The sequence below is a fragment of the Anser brachyrhynchus genome (assembly GCF_964034855.1).
Source record: "Anser brachyrhynchus genome assembly, chromosome: 1".
Classification (NCBI taxonomy): Eukaryota; Metazoa; Chordata; class Aves; order Anseriformes; family Anatidae; genus Anser; species Anser brachyrhynchus.
In genome coordinates, this window is record NC_137694.1 from 185,819,015 (window position 1) to 185,842,084 (window position 23,070).

Genomic DNA, 23,070 nt, shown 5'->3' on the forward strand with positions numbered 1-23,070 from the left:
CATAGGGACCTTGACAGACTGACAAGAACCCCATGAAGTTCAACAAGGAGAAGTACAGAGTACTGCACCTGTGGAGAAATGACCCCAGGCACCAGCACATGCTGGGAGCTACCCAAATGGAAAGGAGCTATGCAGAAAAGGAGCTGGGGGTCCTGGTGGACACCAAGTTGAATATGTCAGCAACATGCCTTTTCCACTAAGAAAGCCATTGGTTTCCTGGGCTGCCTTATGAGAAGTGTTGCCAGCAGGTACAGAGAGGTGATTCTTCCCCTCTGCGCAGCACTGTTGAGGCTGTACTTGGAGTGCTGGATCCAGTTCTGCCCCCCTCCCAGTACAAGGGAGACCTGGACATACTGGAGAGAGTCCAATGGAGGTCCACCAAGATTCTCAAGGGACTGGAGCACCTCTCCTAAGAGGAGAGAGGAGAGAGCTGGGACTTTCAGCCTGGAGAAGAGGAGGCTAAGAGGGATCTCATCAATGTCTATAAATCCCTGAAGGAAAGGTGCGAAGAGGTTGGAGCCAGGCCCTTTCCAGAGGTGACCAGTGCCAGGACAAGAGGCAATAGGCATAAAATGGTACACAGAAGGTTCCCTCTGAGCATCAAGAAGTTCTTCTGTGCTATGTGGGTGGATAAACACTGGCCCGGGTTGCTCAGAGAGATTGTGGAATCTCCCTCCTTGGCGATTTTCAAAAGCCACCTGGACATGGTTCTGGGTGACCTGCTCTGGGTGTCCCTGCTTGAGCAGGGGGTTTGATCCAGATGATTTCCAAAGGTTCCTTCCAACCTAAACCATTCAGTGATTCTGTATGCCTCTTTGTGTGTGTCTGTATGTTGGGGATAGTGTTAACATCTGGTCATAAGGCCATTATGATGATGGGACAACACTGTCTAGCAGATTACCTACAGGTCTTTAAGTTATCCTTGCTCCTTCCTCCACCACTGTTGATGATTTCTGTGCTAGACCAAAGTACATTTCCTTTGAAGATTCCCCTGATAACATTGGTTATCACTTTTTTGCCTCACCTGGAAATCCATTAGACAGAGTATGCAAAGCACCTCTAAGATCTCAGGTATTGTCCAGATGATGAGGCTTCTTATTTATCCCTACCATAAGAATTTTTTTTTTCTTTTTTTAATTACAAGATGAAAAGTCAAATTAGTGTTCATCTTCTGATGTTTCATCTTTCTTCCTCATTTTCAGGAGTTAAAACAAGATATTTCCAGCTTTCGTTTTGAAGTCCTGGGTCTACTAAAAGGAAGCAAGCTTTCTAATTTGCAGACTCCAAAAATGAACAAAGATGCAGCATCTCTCTCAGAAACTGAAGAAAAGAGTGAGAATGAGGGAAACAAGAAAGGAAAGAAAAAGGCCTTCAGTCTTTTTGACATAACTACAATGATTCACCCAAGATCAGCCACTATTGCCTCTGAAGCACATAATGTAAGCAATGGCTCAGCAATGATGGTGTCAGAGTCCTCTAAGGAGAAACAAAAGCGTGTGAATTTTGTAACAGACATAAAAAATTTTGGGTTATTTCACAGACGGTCAAAAACAAACTCTGTGGAGCAGAGTACAAATAAAATATACACCGTTTCTGAAGAAGTTTCCCGTCAACAAGCAGAAGAACAATGTGAGAAAGCTGATGAACTGGAAGAGGGAGAGCTGACCATGAACTGTGAAGTAAACACCCAAAGTCCTGATGAAAAGTGCATGTTAGCTGAGTCACAAAATAACAGCGACACTTCAGATTCGCAGGATGAGGGAAGTATTTGTGCTTTAGAAACAGAGAAAATGGAGTTACACAACTCTGAACCAGCCACACCACAGGATCAGCAGGACACGGAGTTGGACATTAGCATTGACGGTGATGGGAAACAGGAAACAATTGATCAGGGTGACTATGTGATAACAAGGTTGTGATGCTTACAGGAAGAAGCATTTACAAATATATATATTTTGCATAGTGCTTTTGGGGGGGAATGTTTTAAGAACATATTAGCAAATGCAGAATTACACTTTATAGTACTCAACTGTGGCACATGATCTTGTAACATAGTAGTCAAGAGAAAGATAATAAAGGGACCTTCTGTTTTGTAGCCTGCTTTAGCTTTCACAATTTGTTTTACATTTTTTAATAAATGGAAGCATCTTGTATTCTTGTACTGTTGCAATAACCCACAGAAACTTTTTAGCTATCTTTTTCAATTACAACAAATGCAATTTCTCTCATATGATAGTTGACTCCTATGATAAATATTTTTCTATGCAAATAAAAAGTAGCTTAAGAGACTTGTAAGCCTTTATTTAACTTTATAGATTCTTAAAAGATTCTGGACAACATCATTACCATAAGTGGTTCCTGTCAACATAATTCATGTCAAGCTATTAGAATCATTTATTTAAATTGCTAGAAAGTTAATTTGCTTCAAAATCTATGAAGAAACAAAATATAAAGTATATTCTTTTATTTATTGAAGGAATATGAATACCTGTAAATTATGAATGATCAGTCATCATTTGATTATTTAATTACATCTTCTCCCACCCAGGAAGAGGACTATTACCTTCCTGATACCACTGTTAGAAATGCATTTTGCAGGATCCGAAGACTGTAAAAACGTTTCTTATAGTAAAAGAAATATTTGTGGCTTGCTAAAATTTGATGACGGATTACTCCTCAGGAATCCGTAACCACAACAGCTACTGCTTCTTCAACCATTTATTTTTCCAAATGTGGACAACCTATGCACTTTAATGTTCAACTGCTTATTAGCTTTTGCCTTCACAATACACTTGTATTTGCTAAGAGAAAGATACTTCAGGAACAAACAAGCATACAACAATCCCCTGAGTACTTGGGAAGACATGACAATTTGCTGAGAAGTTTTTAAAGGTAAAACTTAGGAGAGTTTCTTTGACAACTTCAGAGTTTGGGGGAAACTGATTGGAGGTTTTATAAAAAAAATATTTAGACATTTAAATGTATAAAGATAACATAATAGTATTTTTCTTAACTGAGTGACTTATTGTCGTAGTCAAAACCAGTATTTTTAAAATTAAACAGTCTGTTGCTTTTTAATCAGTGACTGGTGTCCTACATTATTAAAAAAAATAATAATAAGTTTACAACTGACCTAAGAAAGACCAGCCTTGAGCTCCCAGTACCATCCTTCTTCTCCCATGGAAACATGAATATACCACATCAGTGTGGTCATTTCATTCTGAGCTTCCCTAGCCCTGCTATAATAGATTTTGAAGTTCATTTTACCCTGTATTAAGGGATGTGCAGATGCATAGAGTACACTTACATAACATATCCCTATAAATATAAAACAAGCAGAAAATGAGGACAAAACAGATGGAATCCATGACATTAACTCTCACCGTGTAGGACATGACCTAAAGCCATACCATTCTGCACCTAAACTATGCTTGTACTTTACTGAGTTTTGAAAATTCAGACTAACCTCTCATTGCTATACATTTGGGTGTGTTTTCCTGCTCTGCTTTACACATGTACTACTCTCTCTGAGTTCATATATTGAGAGCTTCCTTTCTGTACGTGTACCTGTGCCATGGGACCTAGGAGTGAACTAGGTGAACCAAAATGGAAAAGTAATTGGGAAACAGTTTGTATAGCTTTGCAACACTGTGTTCACACCACATTTGATTACTAAGTTATGGTTGATTTCCACCTTGGCCTCTTGATTGCTCTGTGGACCTCTTCTCCTCATCTCTCCCCTTATCCACCTTTAGATTGTGAGCTCCTTGGGGCAGGGCCTGAAGCTTTTCTGTTTGGAAAGCACCTGAATTATTACAAGCATAACAAGAAATAAATAATAATAATAATAATAATAATGGTGGAATAACTTCATATCATTTTTACTAGGTCAACTCTTTTAGAGAGTTCGCTTTTCTACTGTAACATTTATGCTAAGAATGACATAAAGCCAATGTTTCCCATGTAACTTTTGTCACAAACTTCTCTATATCCCAGTTAACAGTCTTTCACCATCACTGATTTCATATAACATATACATCATATTTTATTAAGGCCTGTACAACCATTTGGGATGCTAAAATTTGCTACTCCAGAAATGCAGCTACCTAGAGATACTGGGTTGATTTCCCATGAGCTTTCTTTTCCTTTCTTTTCCTTTCCCTTTGGCACCTTGCAGTTCTGCCCATTTCAATTGGGATGACTAACTCATACGGTTGCCTGATCTTTTGCAGTCGAACACAACACAGAGAAATGTATCCATGCCAAGCACTGATGTTTTATAGACATACAGAAAACCATAGCATAGGTGTCATTGTAAATGATTTCCTCTTCCATCACAACAAATGAAAAATGCATTAGTACCATAATGACTCTACAAGTTCTTTGTTAATGACAAATGATGGTGACTACAACAGTTTAAAAAATGTAAAAGAGTAGGATCTCACTACAGGAGATTTCTCCCTGTGGGAACGTAGAGTGCAGCTTGAGTGCAACGGCACAAACTGGCATCTGCAATTTTACTGTAATCATGGCAGAATTTGAACTTATGAGTCTGTGAAGTGTGGCTACACTTTGTGCTCTTTTCTGTCCATGAGCATTGCTTGCCCCAAGTAGACAGGAACTGTGAAGAGTTCCACCTTCTCATTCCATGATGACTTTCCTAATTTGAAACTTTCTGTGAATAAGTAGTGTCTACTTTCAGGACAATGTGTATCTTTATCATAGCTATAATTGTTGAGAGGTATAAAAGGCAAGGAAATTCTGGGGTATGGGCACCAAAAAGTTCTTAAACAGAATGTTTGAAACAAGAATGTCTTCCTAAGAGAATCCTTGAACCAATCTTTCAGGAGATTTTCTGCATAGTTTCCTCACATACATATATTGTAGACAAAAGACGCAAAGAAACAATTATAAGTCCATCTCAAATTCTACTATACATATGGATTGCAGGCCCTAACGCCCCTTTTCCTCTCTAGATTTCAATAAGCAATAAGATTCTGGTATGGAAATGTAGGGAGAATAGTGAGGGAGGCAACACAAAAGAGAAAATAAGTGAGTCATAATGCTTAAAGAGGGTGATGAGGCAATGCATTTTTGCTTCCAGTTCAAAATATCTGTATGTATCTGGTATCAAGACTTTTTATGGGAATGTGGAGACAGAAGTTGGAGAAGAATATAACCCATCTTCATTTTAAAGTCTCCTAGTAAAATCCAACACCTTTGCTTAGTAGGGCAACCTCATAAAATAATATTAGTAATGGCAATGGTAATAACTATTACTAGCAATATTAAATGTAATTGTAATAATAGCAATCTTGTACATTTACCTGGGAAACAGAACTCCTCAGTTTTGATCCGTATTCAAAAGACTTTGTGTCTTCCACATCAAACTAGAGGTTGATAATACCAGTAAACTGTCCTTGGGGCAGGGACTGGAACCTGGAGTTTCTTCCTCCCACACAAGTATTCTTAACCTCTAGGCTAAAAGTCTTACTTCTCCGTGTTTCAGTTCTTAGGCTAGCTGAAGCTTTAATTTTGAACCCTACAGCCACTGTAGCAGGATCAGATTAGAGATCCTCTGAGACAGTTCATAGTTAAGTAGTTGGATGTTCTCCAAAATAAATCACCGGGGTTAAGGACGAGTCCAAACCCTCCAGATATGAAAAGGAATTGAACCCATTGAACAACATCAAATCAAGTTCAGTAACCACTGATTTAATACTTGAGAGTTACCTTCTTGTACGAGTTTAAAAGAATGCAGCAGAGAAGTCTCTTCATATTAAACAACAATAATAAGTTGCAGTCTTTCACCTTCATGAACATAGGGCTGTAGGAAACCAGTCCTACAATATACTTGGTTTTTTTTACAAGTCGCCCCATCACATAATTATCATCCTAAATCAATCAAATCCTCTGTTGTTGTTAAATATAGTTCTGAACTTATGAAATGTTTCAGCTGTTTATATTCATACATTTTGGGTGGTCACTAACTTTTAACTTTACAGCTCTTCTCCAGCTAATATTTGTTCTTCTGATAGCATTCTTCTCCCTTCAGCTTTGGTTTTCTTTGGGTTTAAAGAAATTATACTGTTTACATTTTAGCAAACACTTTCTGCTCTCTTTAGTTGACCATCATAGTTACTGCTGAGTGCTGTGCAGCATTGGGTGTCACGGTGTTCACAATGGCTTTTCAGCCTGGCCTTTAGCCATTTGTAAACTAGTATCCTTCTATTGTGGAAATCAATTGGTACATTCAGAGGCCAATGCATCTTATCATTTCAAATTGACTTTGAGAGATCCTTTCCCACTTTGTACTTTCTAAAGGGAGTTTAGATAGCTGTCTATGACTAGAAATTTAACTTTCTAACAGCTGATGTTAGATACCAGTTCCACAAGTTGCTTCTTCAGTGTATTTTCTCTCACCTCTTCTTCTCTTCTAGCTTGTTGATAACAGACTCTCATTAGAGAGTTAGAAGACGTTACTATTACTAATGTTATCTAGTCTGAAAACTAGTAATAGAACCTCACTCAAGCAGAACTCATGAGAAATTATTCAATCACATGAAATCGATAATTAATTCAAAAGAGCTTGCACACTTTTCACTCAGTGGAACTGAAAAAGCAAGGATAACACTGTCTATGTTACATACGATCAACTTAAAAAAAAAAAGCATCATTATATAATAATCTTCTAGAAATCCATGTGTTTCAATTTAGTAGCTTGGTGAAAGGCAAAAAAAAAAAGAAGAAAAGAAAAAGAAAAAAAGGAAAAAAAGAAAAGAAAAAGGAAAAAGAAAAAGAAAAAAGGAAAAGGAAAAAGGAAAAAAGCAAAAAAAGAAAAAAAAAGATTTTTCAGATTTCAGAGATTTATAGTTTTTCTTAGTATAATTAATACCCTCACAACATCTGAAATCATTGAACTAACCTTTCATAAATTGAATGGACAGCATAAACTGCTCTTTAAATGTAGCAAAGTGAGAATAACAACTGCAGAATAACTCATTCTGGTAAATGACTAATGGTTTTAGTACACAATATGTAATTTACAAGGTGGGAGATGCATACATCAACATTTTATGAATGTCACGTATGCCTTAAAATAAATATGGTAAGTATTCATATGCATTTAGAGAAAGTACAAAGTTCTGCTCAAATGCTTATTTCTGCAATAATTTTCATCATTTTTCTTTCTTTCATCTTCTCTTTCTGATGATTTGTTTATACAGAGGATGTGTTTTTTCCCCATACCTTTTAAATTTTTCCAGTATATGCTTTGCAAATGTAGATACTAAGATACAATATTTTATGCATGTGCAATATTTTATGTCGCATCATCTGGAGTATAACATAGGACTTTGTGTCCATAGCATGACAGAATAGTTTACTAGGAAATACTAGAAATATTTTTGTTTGGATCAATTACATTTAATACTGAGAGATATCATTCAGCTATATCACAAACATGAATACTGACATCCAGACACCAAAGCATGGAAATAATCTTTCTCCAAGACTAATTCAATTGAATCCAGTTCTAACTCAAGAAGTAAGCAGCAAAAATAAACTTTAAAAAGAGACATTTAAAAAAAAAAAAAATATAAACTTCATATAGTGTGCTTTAGTATCCTCAGTTCCCTTCATTTTAATTAAGTAATATTAAGGTTGTGGGTTTTTTTTTTTTTTTCAGTATTCATCTTTAAAATTATAGTTTCTTTTTAGTTTTGCTTTGCAAAAGATGCAGAATTTGTATTTAATAGTTAATGAAAGTTTCATTAGCTGAGAGATTGTAAATCAGGAGACTTAAGGGAGATCTCATCTGAGAACTGGTCCCACTGATTTTGTTTTTACAGAACTGTGACCTCCCCGAGTTATAAAACTCACTGACCATATTCCAAATAAAATCACAGTCTTTGAATTACATGGATCTGATCTGAAATCAGATTCACACAGAGGAAGCATTAAGATTTCAGCCACAGAGAAATATGCTGTGCTCATTTTGAGAGTCTGCACTAAGAATTTGTTATCAGGAGGGTCACCTATTGAGTATCATCATTTAACATTGTGTCAAAAGAACAATACAAAAAATAGGCACAAGCAATATATGCTGAATAAAAGAGAGGATGATCCATGTTTTAGTATTGAAGCAATGGACTGTCTAAAACAGGCCCACCCAAAACCTCAGTCCAAACATCCAGACTTTTGGAAAATCACACTCAAACCCAAATCTGGCCCTAATTTCCCCAGAGAAAAGAACACTGCAAAAGTATTAGGGACATTAAGGACCATGTATGGTGGCGAAAGAGCTCTTCATTTTGGAAGCTACTGCTTTGCTTGTTTGTTTGTTTTCTATTTCTGCTAACACAAACTCTGAAACCTGACATATTCCCACACACTCACACCCAGATTTTGATGAAGAGAGAACCAGATGTATGATACCAAGCCAAGAGTTATCCAGCATGGTCAAGATAAGTAAGTGATGAAAGACTGAGTGAAAGCAATCATAAGCCTGAAACTGTCTGCAAGTATTATAAAATATGAAAGTTTTTATAAAGAACTATATTGCAATTTGCCTGGGGAAATATTTTTTCATGTAAATTTATTAAAATCTGCTGTAGTTTAACCTGGCAGGCAGCTAAGCACTACACAGCCGTTTGCTCTCTACTCGCCGGTGGGATGAGGGAAAGAATCAGCAAAAGGTAAAATTTGTGGGTTGAGATAAAGACATTTTAATAAGACTGAAAAAGAAGAGAAAACACTAACAACAACAACAACAACAGCAACAACAACAAAAACAATAATAATAATAATAATAATAAAGAATATACAAAATAAGTGATGCAGAATGCAATTGCTCATCACCCACTGACTGATGCCCAGCCAGACCCCAAGCAGCAGCAGCCACTCCCCCTCCCCCCCCCAGCCAACAACCCCAGTTTTATTGTTTAACACGGTGCCATATGGTGTGAGATATCCCTTTGGCCAGTCTGGGTCAGTTGTACTGGTTCTGTCCCTAACCTTGTGCAACCGCAAGCCTCCCGGCTGTCAGGGTGGTATGAGAAGCTGGTAAGTCCCTGAGTAAGTGTAAGCACCGCTCAGCAAGTAAAACATCAGTGTGTTGTCAACATTAATTTTCTCCTAAATCTAAAATGTGGCATCATACCAGCCTCTATGAAGAAAATTAACCCTATCTCAGCTGAAACCAAGACAAATCTCATTTGAAGAATTCTCATTAGTCAGCTTCTGAAATCTCACCTGGTATTTCACAGAATCACAGAATTGACCTCAAAAGATCATTGGGTCCAACCCCCCTGCCAAAGCAGGTTCCCTAGAGCAGGTTGCCCAGGTAGGCATCCAGATGGGCCTTGAATATCGCCAGAGAAGAAGACTCCACAACCTCCCTGGGAAGCCTGTTCCAGTGCTCCATCACCCTCACAGTCAAGAAGTTCTTTCGCATGTCGGTGCGGAACTTCCTGTTTTTTGGCCATTGCCCCTTGTCCTGTCCCCACAAACCACCGATAAGAGGTTGACCAAATCCCTCTGTCTCCCACACTTGAGATATTTATAAATATTAATAAGATCCCCTCTCAGTCTTCCTTTCTCCAGGCTGAACAGACCCAGGTCTCTCAGCCCTTCCTCATAGGGAAGATGCTCCAGGCCCCGTATCATCTTTGTGGCCCTCCGCTGGACTCTTTCCAGGAGCTAAATCCAGGATTTGCTTGCTGATCTCCTCTAACACTGTAACCAGCATCAAGGAAAGCATAATACCAACAAGTTATGTTATCTTATAACTCTGCCAAAGTGATTCTTCAAACTAGTAGCAACATTTCAGGTTTCATGTTGGCTGATTTCCCTCTCTGGACTAAATTTCTTTCTCAGTTTGAAAAACAGAGAGGGAATACAACTCAAAGAAATAATTTATTTAGTTCACATCTTATTACTTCAGAGTAGAGTAACTATCCCATTCAACAAAGATAATGGTTCATTCTAGAGACAGGTACATTTCCAAGGAAGATGGAATAACTTCTCTCGGTATATCTGTGTAAGAGAACAGATGTGCTGGGAACTTCAAAAGTAAATTACAGTAACATTAAAATGTATTATTGCTTCATCTACAAGCCAAAACTGCTGCCTATGGGAAGTATTTATACCTTCATTTGATGCAAGGCTGAGCTGCATGGTTTGAATAGTAGGGTTATACAGCAATTCCCGTGCAATGTGACTGGAAATACACCATAATGAACAGAATTTTTGAGGAAAATACAGCATGGTAAGTCATGTCCTCATCACCTGCTTTGGAAATCACACAAAATCATTCAATCACTCAATTCAATCTTTAAAATCAATTCTATCAGTAAATGGCATAGACGAACAGTACACATACCTCTGTGTTCATTTGGTTCTTTATTTTCCAGGCTCCTCTCTAGTATTCCAAATTCTATTTTCTTACATTTCCACCTTTATTTATTAATGACTCTTCCCCACTTCTAAATCTAGTCCTTCAGTTTCTCTTCTTCTTCCACCATTCTTTTTCCTGTCATCTTATCTACTAGTCATTTTTCATAATTTTTTTCCCTCCTCTGTCCTCCATGTTCATGCAATCATTTATTCACACACAATTTCTGAACTATCCTATTCTCTGATTAATCATGTCATGTGATCAAAAGTTGTTGTTTTGTGTTTTTTTTAGGTATTTCCTCTTACTAATCCTGAGGTAGAACACAAAAGGACTTTGTTTGTTTGTCTGTTTTTAAATCTTTATATTTTTGATAATGCAGTTGTAGATGGTGGGAAGATACTTCACTTCCCATGCCTACATGTTCCTATGAATCAGTTCAAGGTAATAGGATTCTCTGGCACTTCAAGTGGTGCAAAAATCCTTTCTTCCACCTTAAATCTAACATTAACCCGTGTTTTCATATTATTGCGGCCTTTTTTCATCTGACATAATGCATTAAACAGACACTACAAATATTGAATAGCACTCTAAAAGCTTAAGCTGAGAGTGAAGAACACCACATCCACCTGAAACTGCAGCTGGAATTTACCTCCAGTACAGTTTTAAGACCTTCAGTCTAAGACACCTACTCACACAACAAGACCATCTGTTTTTTTAATGATGACAAGCACTGAGGATTTAGGATTATACTTCATCATTTGAATTTCCAGCTTGGGGCTTGTTTTGTGTTTTAAACCTTCCAATCTGAGGTTCATACTGGTGCTTTCTGATAAAACTATTTCAGTTAATGGTAGGAGGATGTGAATGTGAAAATGACTAAAGCATTCTCATTGCTTGCAGAAGGATTTTCTAAATGATATTTTTTTCTTTTCTAACCTTTTAAAATGCAAATGATTAATAATAATAACAATAAATAAATTACACACTTTTTCTTTTAGTTTCATACTTTTATTTGTTGGCTCTGAAACAAAGTTTTCACTTTTCACCTCTTTCCCAGAAATGCTCTATCCTTCCACTCCCTGGGAATAGAGGATTTACATGGGAACAGAAATATCTTGTATTTTAGTAGTGTATTTTCTGCTCTTGATCACGTTTTGTTTGCTAATCGTGACCTTGTGATCTTTGTATTTTTTCAGCAAATGACTTGGGCTTGTTTAGGATGTGCTTTTGATTTGAGATCAAGGCAGTGAACAAGCATATACTTTTAATATCCAAGCATACTGCCTAGTATTTAGACCGTCTCTTTTCATAGAGGTTCTTGAAATTAACATTATTGAGAAGTTAATGTTTGTTTTACTGCAGTGAGGAGTGGCTGAGGGAACTGGGGTCGTTTAGTCTGGAGAAGAGGAGGCTCAGGGGAGACCCTATTGCTCTCTACAGCTACCTGAAAGGAAGGCGTGGGGAGCTGGGGGTCAGCCTCTTCTCGCAGATAACTAGTGATAGCAATAGAAGGAATGGCATCAAGTTGCACCAGGGGAGGTTTAGGTTGGAAACTGGAGATGTTTCTCTCAGAAGGAGTAGTCAGGCATTGGGATGGGTTGCCCAGGGAAGTGGTGGCATCACCGTCCCTGGGGATGTTCAAGGAAAGGTTGGGCGTGGTGCTTAGGGACATGGTTTAGTGGGTGACATTGGTGGTAGGGTGACGGTTGGACCATATGACCTTGGAGGTCTTTTCCAACCTTAATGATTCTATGGTTCTATTAACTAAATATAATATTGAAAATTAAATAATTCAGTGCTATACCTTGAACCAGACCTAGGTATTGTTATTAAAAAACATGTAGATATTTAGCTGCCTCATTGTTTAGCACCTAAGTTTCCTTTACAACATATGAGAGTTAGAAATAAAACCTCTGAATGTCAAGTCACCTCAGTTACTCCAGGCAAAACTGAAGATACAAAGGAGAAGGAGGTGTTTCTGTCTGGTTTAGATTCCTAGGTAAGAAGAGGACTGATCTTCCTTCCAAAATATTGACAGACACTCAGTTCAGAAGAATAGGTTCCAATTCTTGCTTTCTCTGAGTTGAACATCTACAAAGAGATTGTCTATACTTCAAGACTTTTAGACCAGGGCAAGCTTCCCACTCTCAGATGAAATATATACTGTAAAGGAATACGATGTTACTAACTCCAGCTAAGCACCCTCAACAGTCTCTCCACTTATTCAAAACAAACAAACAAACAAACAAACAAACAAAACAAAAAAAAATGTAAAATTGAACACATCTAACAGGAGGATATAAGAAAGTTGCTTATTAATTCAAAATAGTCCAGTGGATTTGGCTCTTGTCTCAGATACGACACACTGTCTCTAATGGGGCTTTATCACAGTATCATCAGCAGCAAGTAGCTAGGTCTCCCCTGAGACTACCGGAGTTCTCTCAACATTAACCTATTCTGGGATGAAAGACAAGCATAATCCAGACTTAGCTGGGAAAATCCATGGCTTGCCAAGAGTTCATTACTCTCTGGCATGGTTGACTTGAAGCTGCACCTTAGTCCAAGCTGTGGAGAGTTCTTTACTTGTAAAGAACTGACTTGCTGGTTTGTCTTTGTCAGCTGAACCTCTGCTATGAGCTGGAGCCCACAAGCATTTCTGAAAGCCTCACAGTTCCACTCACTAAATCCCTGGGAACAGAAATGTATCAGATGCTAAGCATTTATTTGAATCTCAGAGGGAAAAAAAAAAAAAAAAAAGACAAAAAAAAAGAAGCTAAGAGGTAGCTTTAAATCATTTCTCCCTTGTCCTTGCTTCTGCCTTGAACAAGTTCATGGGATTTATGTTTTATATCCTGTGAGAGAGAAAGAGACGGAAACATGGTATTTGCAGCATTGTACTATTGGTTTGACCTTGCCTTTGAAAAAATGAATCTGCGAAGAGAATTTGGTGACTAGCTATTGCTGCCTTCATTTTAAAATTCTCTGCTATTTTTTGATGGATTAGTCTTGGTGTTTATTAAGAAGAATTTATTACCTATTTTTATCAATTCAGTGATTGAATTTTCAGACTTTTGTAGAGAAAGTACAGACCCCAGGTAACTTGAGGCTTTTCAGCCTCAAGGAACTTTTCAGAACATCTGAAATTATTGAATGTGTTCACAAAGTTTAAAATCAGATAGGATAAAAAAGATTATAAGATAAAATAAATGTTTTAAACACTCCTACAGTAATGGATTTAAAAATAAATAAATAAATTATGCATTGGAGCAGCTTTATAGGTCTAATGCCAACACACTTGGAAGTCGAAGTCCTATTTCCAAAACAGTTTTAGGACATAAACAGAAAAATAAGTTTGACTTTCTATTTTTAGAACAACTTAAACTGAAAAACATGTCTTCTCTTTATTCCAGAAAATTATAACTTGTATATTCTGTTCTTGCTAACTTGTATTTATTTCAGATAACTTTGTTATTTCAGGGAGGCTTTGACAAAAAGGTTTATTTTCTGCTTTTGAAAGGATTTTACTCTTATCAAGAGTAAACAGTCCTTAATCCACAAACACGAGTGTGTTTAGCTTTGCATATACAAGTACTCCCACTGAAATTGAAACTGGATGGAACTGTGCATTGAATGTACGAATGCAGCTTCTCTCTGAAGATGACTGGCCCTCTTTAATTTCTATATTGCTAACTTGTAAACTAGTCAATGAAGAAACAGAAGACTCTCTGCACTTTAATACAGGGTACCATCAACATCTCAGTTTTTCAGTTAAAACTAGTTTTTTATGTCAAAAGAACAACATGAGATAGCCCCATGCAATGAAATCGAAAAACTGATATCTCAGAAGTACCTAGCTCTATGCAACTCAGAGGGAAGATTTCCCCTCAGAAATTGTCCAGGGTTTTGCTAGAAAGCTGCAGACTTCTGCTGTGATGCCTGGAGGCCATCATAGTTTGTGCTAAATAGTTTGTTCTGATGTTTCTCAGAAGTTTTTACTTCAGCACAAGCTGCTCCCCAAGCCTCCGAGGAAAGACAGGAATGTAAAATTCAGTCTCTCCTTACAGAAAATACCCCAGAAATTCCTGAGTACTATTCTATATGTGCTTTCTGACTACCAGGAAGATTTATTTCTGCCTTTATAGTGAAATCCTGCAAAATGTACTGTTTCACATCCCTAGGTCTCACATATAGGAGTCAAGAATAACAGTGACCAGGACTCATTTTTGTTTGTTACATTGCTCCTTCTTCAGGGTCTACTTATAGGTAGCTATTATAACAAAACAAGGTCCGTCCACAGGTCGTGCTGGGACCCCAGCTTTAGATCAAGTTGTGCATTGAAAGTAATATCAACAGTATGAATTCCCTGCATGGCTTTATGTTGCCAACACATGGATGCACTATTTCAGCTTTTAGGAACAGTGTTGTTTGTTTTTTTAATCCATTTCCTTCTTCTCTGTTTATAATTTCCTCTCAGCTTGCAAGTGAATTATCTGGGGCACTGGTATTGGGACAATATTAAGAATGACTCTGGATCTGAGCTCAGCCTCTTCTGAATGATATCTGGTTCTCATTGTGAGTAAAGACATGAATACAAACATGTACCTAGCAAATACAGGGCACACTGTAGACAGATCCTACTTTCAAAATGGGTAACACGGGAAATAGGGACATTGCAAATCTATTCATAGTTTTTTTTAATAAGTTTCAATTTACCAAAGAACAAGAAGACATTATTACAATAATGGTTCCACAACATTCATTACATAGCATAGGTGTGGAAAAAAAGTCTTTCACTTTACAATTGCAAAAATAGATTGAGGGAATTTCTATAGAGATCTGTTACATTATCAAGTATTAAAAAATTAGTCTATATTGGTTCTTAGTGATGTGATTAAAATGTTATTTTCTGTTCTTCAGGCACCATCTGAATTGATACAATTATTAGAGACAATTATGCACTAGAAAGCCAGAGCAGGAGAGATCCTAATTTTATATATATATACTCTGAAGGTACTAGATTGAGAAGAAAGACAGATGTAGATGATTCCACAGGACTTTTTTTTAAAACATAACATTGACTGAAGTGAACTTTTACCAGTTTACATGCAGCTTTTTACATGGGTGTATTAATTTACCTTGTAATTACAATTCATAACACAATGGTATGAATATTTCCATTGTTGCTCAGGCCATACATTTCCTGTTACTTTATTTAAATTATTTAAACCCATCCAGGTTACTAAATCTGATGAACATACCTTGGTCTGTACTCTGTATATAAGCAGTTTCTTCTGTGTACTCAGTATCCAAGACTGACCTCTTTGGTCTTGACTGGCTCTGATGAGTCACCCAAGTCTCACAGCAGCTGATCCTTGGTAAGCTTTCACATACCTAAGGCAGAGAAATCAGAGTATTTCAAGCAGCTTTTAAAGTTTTTTTCACATCTATAAAGTATTTTTAGTGTGTGTGCTTTTAATATTTTACTGGAAAACAAATTTTTAAATATGTGGGTTTTGTTCTTGCTTTTTAAAAAACTGTTCACAAAAATCTAATACTTATTTATGGGGAGGTGTCTAATGTAGCTTAAGACTCATTCCTGGAGATATTACAGGAATATTGCAGCTCCAAGCAAACTGCTGTAGCTGATGCTACTCTGAGCAGGGGGTTGAAGTAGGCAATCTCCAGAGGAGCCTTTCAGCCTCATTCATTTCTTGCCCTATTCTTTTAAATCACAAGAACTTGAAATGCAAACAGGACAAGAGAGTTACCATATGAATATTTGTTTTCCACTGACAAGTTCATTACTGAATATTTAGATTCATAATGCAATGACTTCCTAGAAGCCTCCAATAGAGGAAACTTGGAAAAAAAAATGCTTGTAGACAGCCTAGAAGTTAAGTTTTTGTTCCCTCATTCGTCCACCTACCACAAGAACAGTATTGAGTCTGGTGGTGTAGGCTACTTCATACTAAATGACACAATGGTTTAAAACCTGTACTGTATCACTGAACAGTCCTTTACTTTTTAATACACAAATGCCTCTAATCAGGGTTAGTCAAACACAGTTGTTCAGGCTGGATACAGACCAACAAGAAGACATTTGCACTACTGCTTTTTTTCCAATGAAAATCCCCTGTGGAATCAGGTAGAGGGCTAAGTGATATACTCTGTGGAATTAGGTGTACAGAATTTTTTCACAGAAGAAGCAGCTGGCTGCAAACTATTTTATTAGACTGTATTTTATTCTTAATTTCTGCTTTGCTTTACACAACTGTTTTCCTCAACTTAAAATTATGTTTATATTCTCCAAGGGATTTCTGTTTTTTAACAATATCAAAGAAAAAGAAGGGAGTCTAATATCAGAACCTGACTTGATATCACAATTCTCTTACTCCTTTCCTTCTAGATCACTCCTCAAAGGTCTTCCAACATCTTCTGAGATGTCTAATCCTAAATTTCTGCGCAGGCTGAAACAAACTCATCCATGAGGGGGTCTATGTCCAGTATAATCAACTCTCCCTCCTTGAGAACAAGTCATCCATACAGAAGATGGGGTGACAGCAAAGAAGCTGATTTTTCTGGCTTGTGGAATCCTCTTTAAAGTGATGCATTTTTTCTTATAAGTAGGGTGGGCATAGAAGGAGTTTTGTGCATCTGTAGAATTTAAGATACATACAAATATTTTAAATTTCATGCTATTTATGTTGCAGCAGACTGTGTATTTTCCAGATACTCCATAATCATTGCCATGGACAATGATACAGTAACATATTTGTTAAGACAACTATTATTTACTTTATAAATGATTCATTTAAAACTCTTGCTATTCATTATGTCAGAGGATACTTACACAATTCCTACAGGACACGTGCCATAGTTAACTATCACTGTTGTTTAAGTCATTACTCTTATTCCAATATCTGCAGTCCCTAGAGAAATGTTTTCTTCACCAAACAGTACCCTGATAAGGCTATAATGTATAAAACAAATTAAGTAAAATTCTCTGTTCTGGAACATAACCTTCTTTAATAGAGTAAGTGCCTTTGAAATTCCCTTTTCATGTTTATATGTGGTCACTTATTTTAAATATGAGCCAACTACAAATTGGCTATAAAGTTGAAGAGCAAAATGAGCTAGTTTATATAAAACAAAACCAACCAACCAACCAAAAAAAAAAAACTTTGCTAAATTTAAGGGTGTTTCTCTGAAAATAATTTAAAAATACTTAAGCGTTAAGTATTTAACCATGAAGTGTTTTTTTTTGTTGTTTTCTTTTTTTTTTTTTTCCATTTAACTCATATCAAACTGCTGCTAGACTTATTTTTTTTATAATTGTCAAAAGGAACTTTTCTCAGTTCTGTGCTGTCTGTGTATTACTTCATCTTCACATTTTTATACTCCTTTATATCTCCTTTATATGACAGTTATCAACATGTATAAACTGCGGCAGTTAGACAATGGGTAAATCTGATTGAAATAAAATGTTGCATACAGTCTCCATTTATAATTTCTTGATCCTAAGCCACACGACTGGCCCAGAGTCAAGTAAGGGCAGCTTTATCAGTTCTGAGTAGTCCCAGAGGGCTGCTCAAACAACATAACTGGAAAACTAGAATACAGTCCTCCATAGCCGTAGCTCCTCAGACACAGCTTTTCCTCTGAGGACAGTGAGAGTAACAGGAGCAGATCTGTCTGATTCCTACTCTTTGCAGGCCCTTGATGTAAGAACTCTGTACTGAGACAGCAAGCTCTAGTCAGCACCTCAAATCTAGTGCCTACTGTAAAAATAAATAAATAAATAAATTTAATTACACAAGAAGGTGAACATATTGTTACAGCACCAACACATTGAATGTAACTCCTGAGTTCATATTTTCTTGTAATGCCAGACAGACTTGTTACTCTTTTCTAGTGAGAATACCACAAATGATCTATCTTTTATTTTATTGTCAAACTTCTTTGCATTTTAGGGCTTATTTATTTACAGTAGGTGTTATTTAGCTTTTTTTCAGCTTAAGATTTCAGCAGTCTTAAATACTTCCAAGCATGACATATCAGTCTACACCGGGAGGGAGTGGGAGATTCTGTACAGGACACTTTCTGGATCTGTGTAAGAAAGTCTTGACAACAATCACAGATTCTAGAATCATAGAATGGTTTAAGTTAGAAGGGACCTCAAAGATCATCTGGTTCCAACCCCCTAGCCATGGGCAGGGACACCTACAACTAGACGAGGTTGCACAAAGCCCTATCCAACTTGTCTTTGAACACTTCCAGGGATGAGACAGCCACAGCCTTTCTGGACAAAGTATGTAAATAAACCAGTGTGTAATAAAATAGCCATTTTAATAAGATATACTAATATATATATAATATATATATATATCGTGAGTAAATTTTATAACCCTTCAAATGCTGAGAATGCCACGTTTGTGCAGCATTGGATAGACCACAGATGAATTTTCCCACAGAATGTTATGTAGATCCCATCTGTAGAGAGCTTCCTGCCAAAGCTGATTCCTAATAATTTACTGTGCAACTCTTACTATCTCTGGGTAGATCATTGCAGGAATTTAACATTCCTGATATGAATCTTATTCACAAAGAACATACTCTGAAGTCTCATTATATTATCACTACAGTGGAAAACATTTGGACTTGAGCCTGCAGGTGCTAAGGAAATGTATATCTGAATAGTCCAACTGATTTCATGTCTGTGCTCTGTGGATGCAAACACTATTTGCTTGATCAGTAGTTTGGGTTTAATGTTTGTCACTATGAGGAACAAGATGGATGAGTTCAAACCCTTTGGCTGAAGAGGAAACTGAACGCTATCTAAATGTGAGATGCTTAGGTTCCAACAGGAAAGATGGGTACTATCAACACTGGTGTGTCTGTCACCTGTATTAGGCCTGAATGATGAAAACCAAAGAAGTTTAGCTAAAGACTTTGAAAGTATCCTAAAAAGTATTAAAAAGTATTAGGTTTCAGAAAAAGAATATATATATACATATGGTGGGTGAATCCATGCAGCGTTTTTTTTGGTTTTTATTCCTTTCTTAAATCTGCTCTCCCAGAGGCGCAAACAACATCGCTTATTGGCTAAGCTCTGGCCAGTGGCAGGCCCCTTTTGGAGCTGGCTGAAACTGGCCCTTATCTAACATGAGGCAGCTTCTGGACTCTTTTCACAGAGGCCACCCCTGCAGCCCCCTCTACCAAAACCTTGCCTTCTAAACCCAATACCGTGAGCTAGTGAGTTTCACTAAGCAGCTGGAGAAAACTCCTCTGTTGTCTGCACATCAGCACAAACCCACACATTCCACCTCTGCAACAGGTGTCAGCACTAACAGCACAACCCAGGACCAGTACAAAGTTCATTGGCTCAGTTGTATTTGCAGGATGAGTTTTACCAAATTTACTTTCCATAATCATTCTCTGAAATCTACCTTATTAATACTTGCTGTTTTCAGAAGTTGTTTCTGAAAAGGAACCTTGCCTGCAGAAATAATCACAGCTGGGACACAAGTCTTATGTCTTTAGATATTCAGGACCTATGATTGGCAAGTGCTAGCACTCAATTGAAAATAAGTAAAACAGTGGTTGAGAAGTAAATATAAACTATAACTTGCTAGATTTCTTCGCTGAAATGCATGCATACTTTTTTTTTTTTCAATAAAACATACAGCTCCAGGTAAACTCTGAAAAAATACCTCATGAGAATCTCCGTGCTGACAAAGTCAAATTAAGCCAAGTCTTATGGAGAAGAAAAGCCCTCAAGACAACCTGTGATTTAAATTGAAAAAAATCCATTCTTGTCTTCAAACACAAATAATTTAAAAAAAAAAAAAAAGACTATGAATTTTATCAGGATTGTTAGATCCTGCTCATTGCATAAAACATTTCTAGAGACAGGTAATGCTATGGATTATCTTGGGTGGGAGAATTCAGCAGTACACTATGAATAATGAGGAAGACAAAAGGATGCCCAACACATCCCACCCCCTGCTTCATAAAACAGGTATTTAAGAACTGTTTGAACATGCACCCATTACAAATGCCACCCTTGCTCCCAGGCCATAGGGACTTATGTTTTAAGGATGCATACACAGCCTCAGTAAAACGCCACATGTCACCCCTGAAAACACACAGCCAGGAATGCTGCAAGGGTCTGAACATGTCTCCATGACAAACTCCACTCCACTTCCTGTCCACCAGGGTGCAGGGTGTAGAGCAACAACTCAAAAAAAAAAAAAAAAAAAAAAAAAAAAAAGCTATGAGATCTTAATTAGAGTAAAACACTTTTTGCTTCACCTGGCTCGAGGAAGCTTTCAAATACTTGAATATTAGAGTCCACGTAACGTGCAGATCCTGATGTTGCTGAAGTTATTCGAGACCTGCACATATGTTAGCTAAGCCAGCTAAGGCAAGTGGAGACAGCAATGCCATTGCAGCCAGATGGTGGCGTAACACTTGGAGCAGCTTCATGGTACTTAATGTCAACCAAGTGATGGATTCTGGGAATGAGCAAGGAAAACAGAGTTGGCCAGATTTTATAATTAACTATTGATATGGCAGAGAACCAGAACAACCCAGACTGCCATTTATGATGGCACCTCAGGCAAAGGGAAGTTTCCTAAACATTATGTGAACCTGGCTGTCCAGTGCACAGGGTTTCAGAGGATGGGTCCTGCCCTCTGTTGCGTATTTCATGGCTATATTCACTTCAAAAGTCCAGGGGTTCCAAAGTGGTTATTTTTTTTTTTTTTTTTACCCAGCTCTTAGAAGGTAACAATTGGAGCTTCAATTGGAGCTTTAAGAAAGGTCTGATCAAGATATCAGATAAATGTGCAGTTTTCCTACAGTGACTCAAAATCCATATGCAGTTTCATCTCTCATTAAATGTTAGCACTGCATTTAAAATTCAGATGTGAACTTTATATACAATTTGGACTGACTACAATTTATTTCTAAAGCCTCATTCTCATTTCAATGTCTTCCATGTTACTTTTCATTGAAAGTCTAAAGGGCTTCCTTAAAGTGTGTGCAGGTCTGTTTCATTTCCACATTAGCCATCCTTATCCTGACAGAGGGAGCTGTATGAAATAAAGGAGGTCTTAAGTGTTTTTAAGCAATGGTGTGACAAAGGGCAAAGAAATTGAAAGTACTGCTTGAAAATGACAGAGCAAAGCATTGCATTTTTAAGCATTAACTCTATGCCTACACCTTCTGTTAGAAACAAATATCAGTCTTAATATCTTCAGAACTGCTCTTTCTCATTTTTGCTCTTCATCCTATTTAATTCCAGCTTTTAATTACAGACTGGATTATCATATCCAAATTTAGGCCTGTGAGAACTGAACATAGGAAGAAACTCTACATTAATTTCAACACAACCTCTTATTAAAAAAAGAAACCTTGGAACTGATAATTATTCATGCTTGAATTATTATTACTCAACCTAGAACTGGAGAGTATTGTGCAGTTAAAAGTAACTTAAGTCATAATATTGACTTAGTATTACTCCATACAAATTTGATGATGTTCACATCAAGGACTTGTTTGCGTCAAACTGGTCAAATATTGGAACCTGAAACAAACAAAAATCATCCCAACTCAAACCCAGGAGCTCTGAGTGCTCAACTCAGGAGAAGCCACTTTTTTATGACTGTCTGGACTCAATGTTATTCTTCTCTTGTCAATTTTCTACAATATACATTCTACAGAACAAGAACCATCTTGATACATATCTGCTACCCACAGTACACTTCTTGTGTGACATGTATCATAGAAAGTCATATGATAACTGGGATAAATGGAAATATGTTCTTTGTAACATAGTGCACTGCAAAACTTGTGGCTCAGTGGCTTGAATTTTGCATCTCTCTTCCTTCACCTGTTTATCATTATGGTAATTTCTTACAAGGGCTGCCTGATCCATGCAAGTGGCAAGTCGTCACTGAAGAATTCGATAAATATTTCTATATCCATTTTTGTGACAAACATGGATGGAACTTCTGAAAACTCACAACACTAAAAACCAGTTGTAGATGAGAAGTCATCAAACACTAACCAGAACTCACTCAAAACCTCCCTCTTTCTCTTTCTCTCAATCCAATGAAAGTGAATACACTGCATAAAAGTGTCTGCAGTAGCCTTATAATTTAAGTAATCAGTATTGTTACCTTAATGTTTAAAAGAACAATCCATGACTTCCTGGAAGATAAGGCATTCCCATTATTTTGAATGAGAATCAGATTAGGCATTAAAGGCACAAGTATTATTTTCTCCTAACTTAAAAAGAAAAAAAGAAAAAAAAAAAGTTTTCCTGTTTTCCTGTAGTTCTATCAGGGTACTATGCACCTTGTATAATAGCAGTATAAAATTCATAGCCTGATAGTTCAAATCCATTTGAATTTTTATACGGGTGTATAATTGACCTCTTGGCTGGCTGCAAAAAGCAGGAGCACAGTACCATTTATTCTTTCTAATTATAAATAAACAAATAATTAAATAAATAAATTTTCTTCCTGTTTTTGTTGGTGGTGGTGGTCTTAATTCCAAAATCTCTGTTTTGGATTTGCTATAAAGCACATCTTCTCATACTATATATTTTCAGTTTCCTATATTCTCCATTCTTTTTTCTTATAACTGTTTATTTTATCATAGACTATACT

At 37.0% G+C, this 23,070-nt stretch overlaps 1 protein-coding gene across 2 annotated transcripts in view; it reads left to right on the forward strand.

Annotated features, from left to right (window-relative positions):
• Positions 1-3,823, forward strand: part of TRPC4 (transient receptor potential cation channel subfamily C member 4) — a 160,044-nt gene extending 156,221 nt beyond the window's left edge. For both annotated transcript variants that reach the window (XM_080575860.1, XM_080575861.1), the window contains one exon: positions 1,203-3,823. In XM_080575860.1, the coding sequence (XP_080431986.1) occupies positions 1,203-1,919 (717 nt within the window). In that variant the 3' untranslated portion in view covers positions 1,920-3,823. The remainder of the gene's footprint in view (positions 1-1,202) is intronic.
• The last annotated feature ends 19,247 nt before the right edge of the window (positions 3,824-23,070 follow it).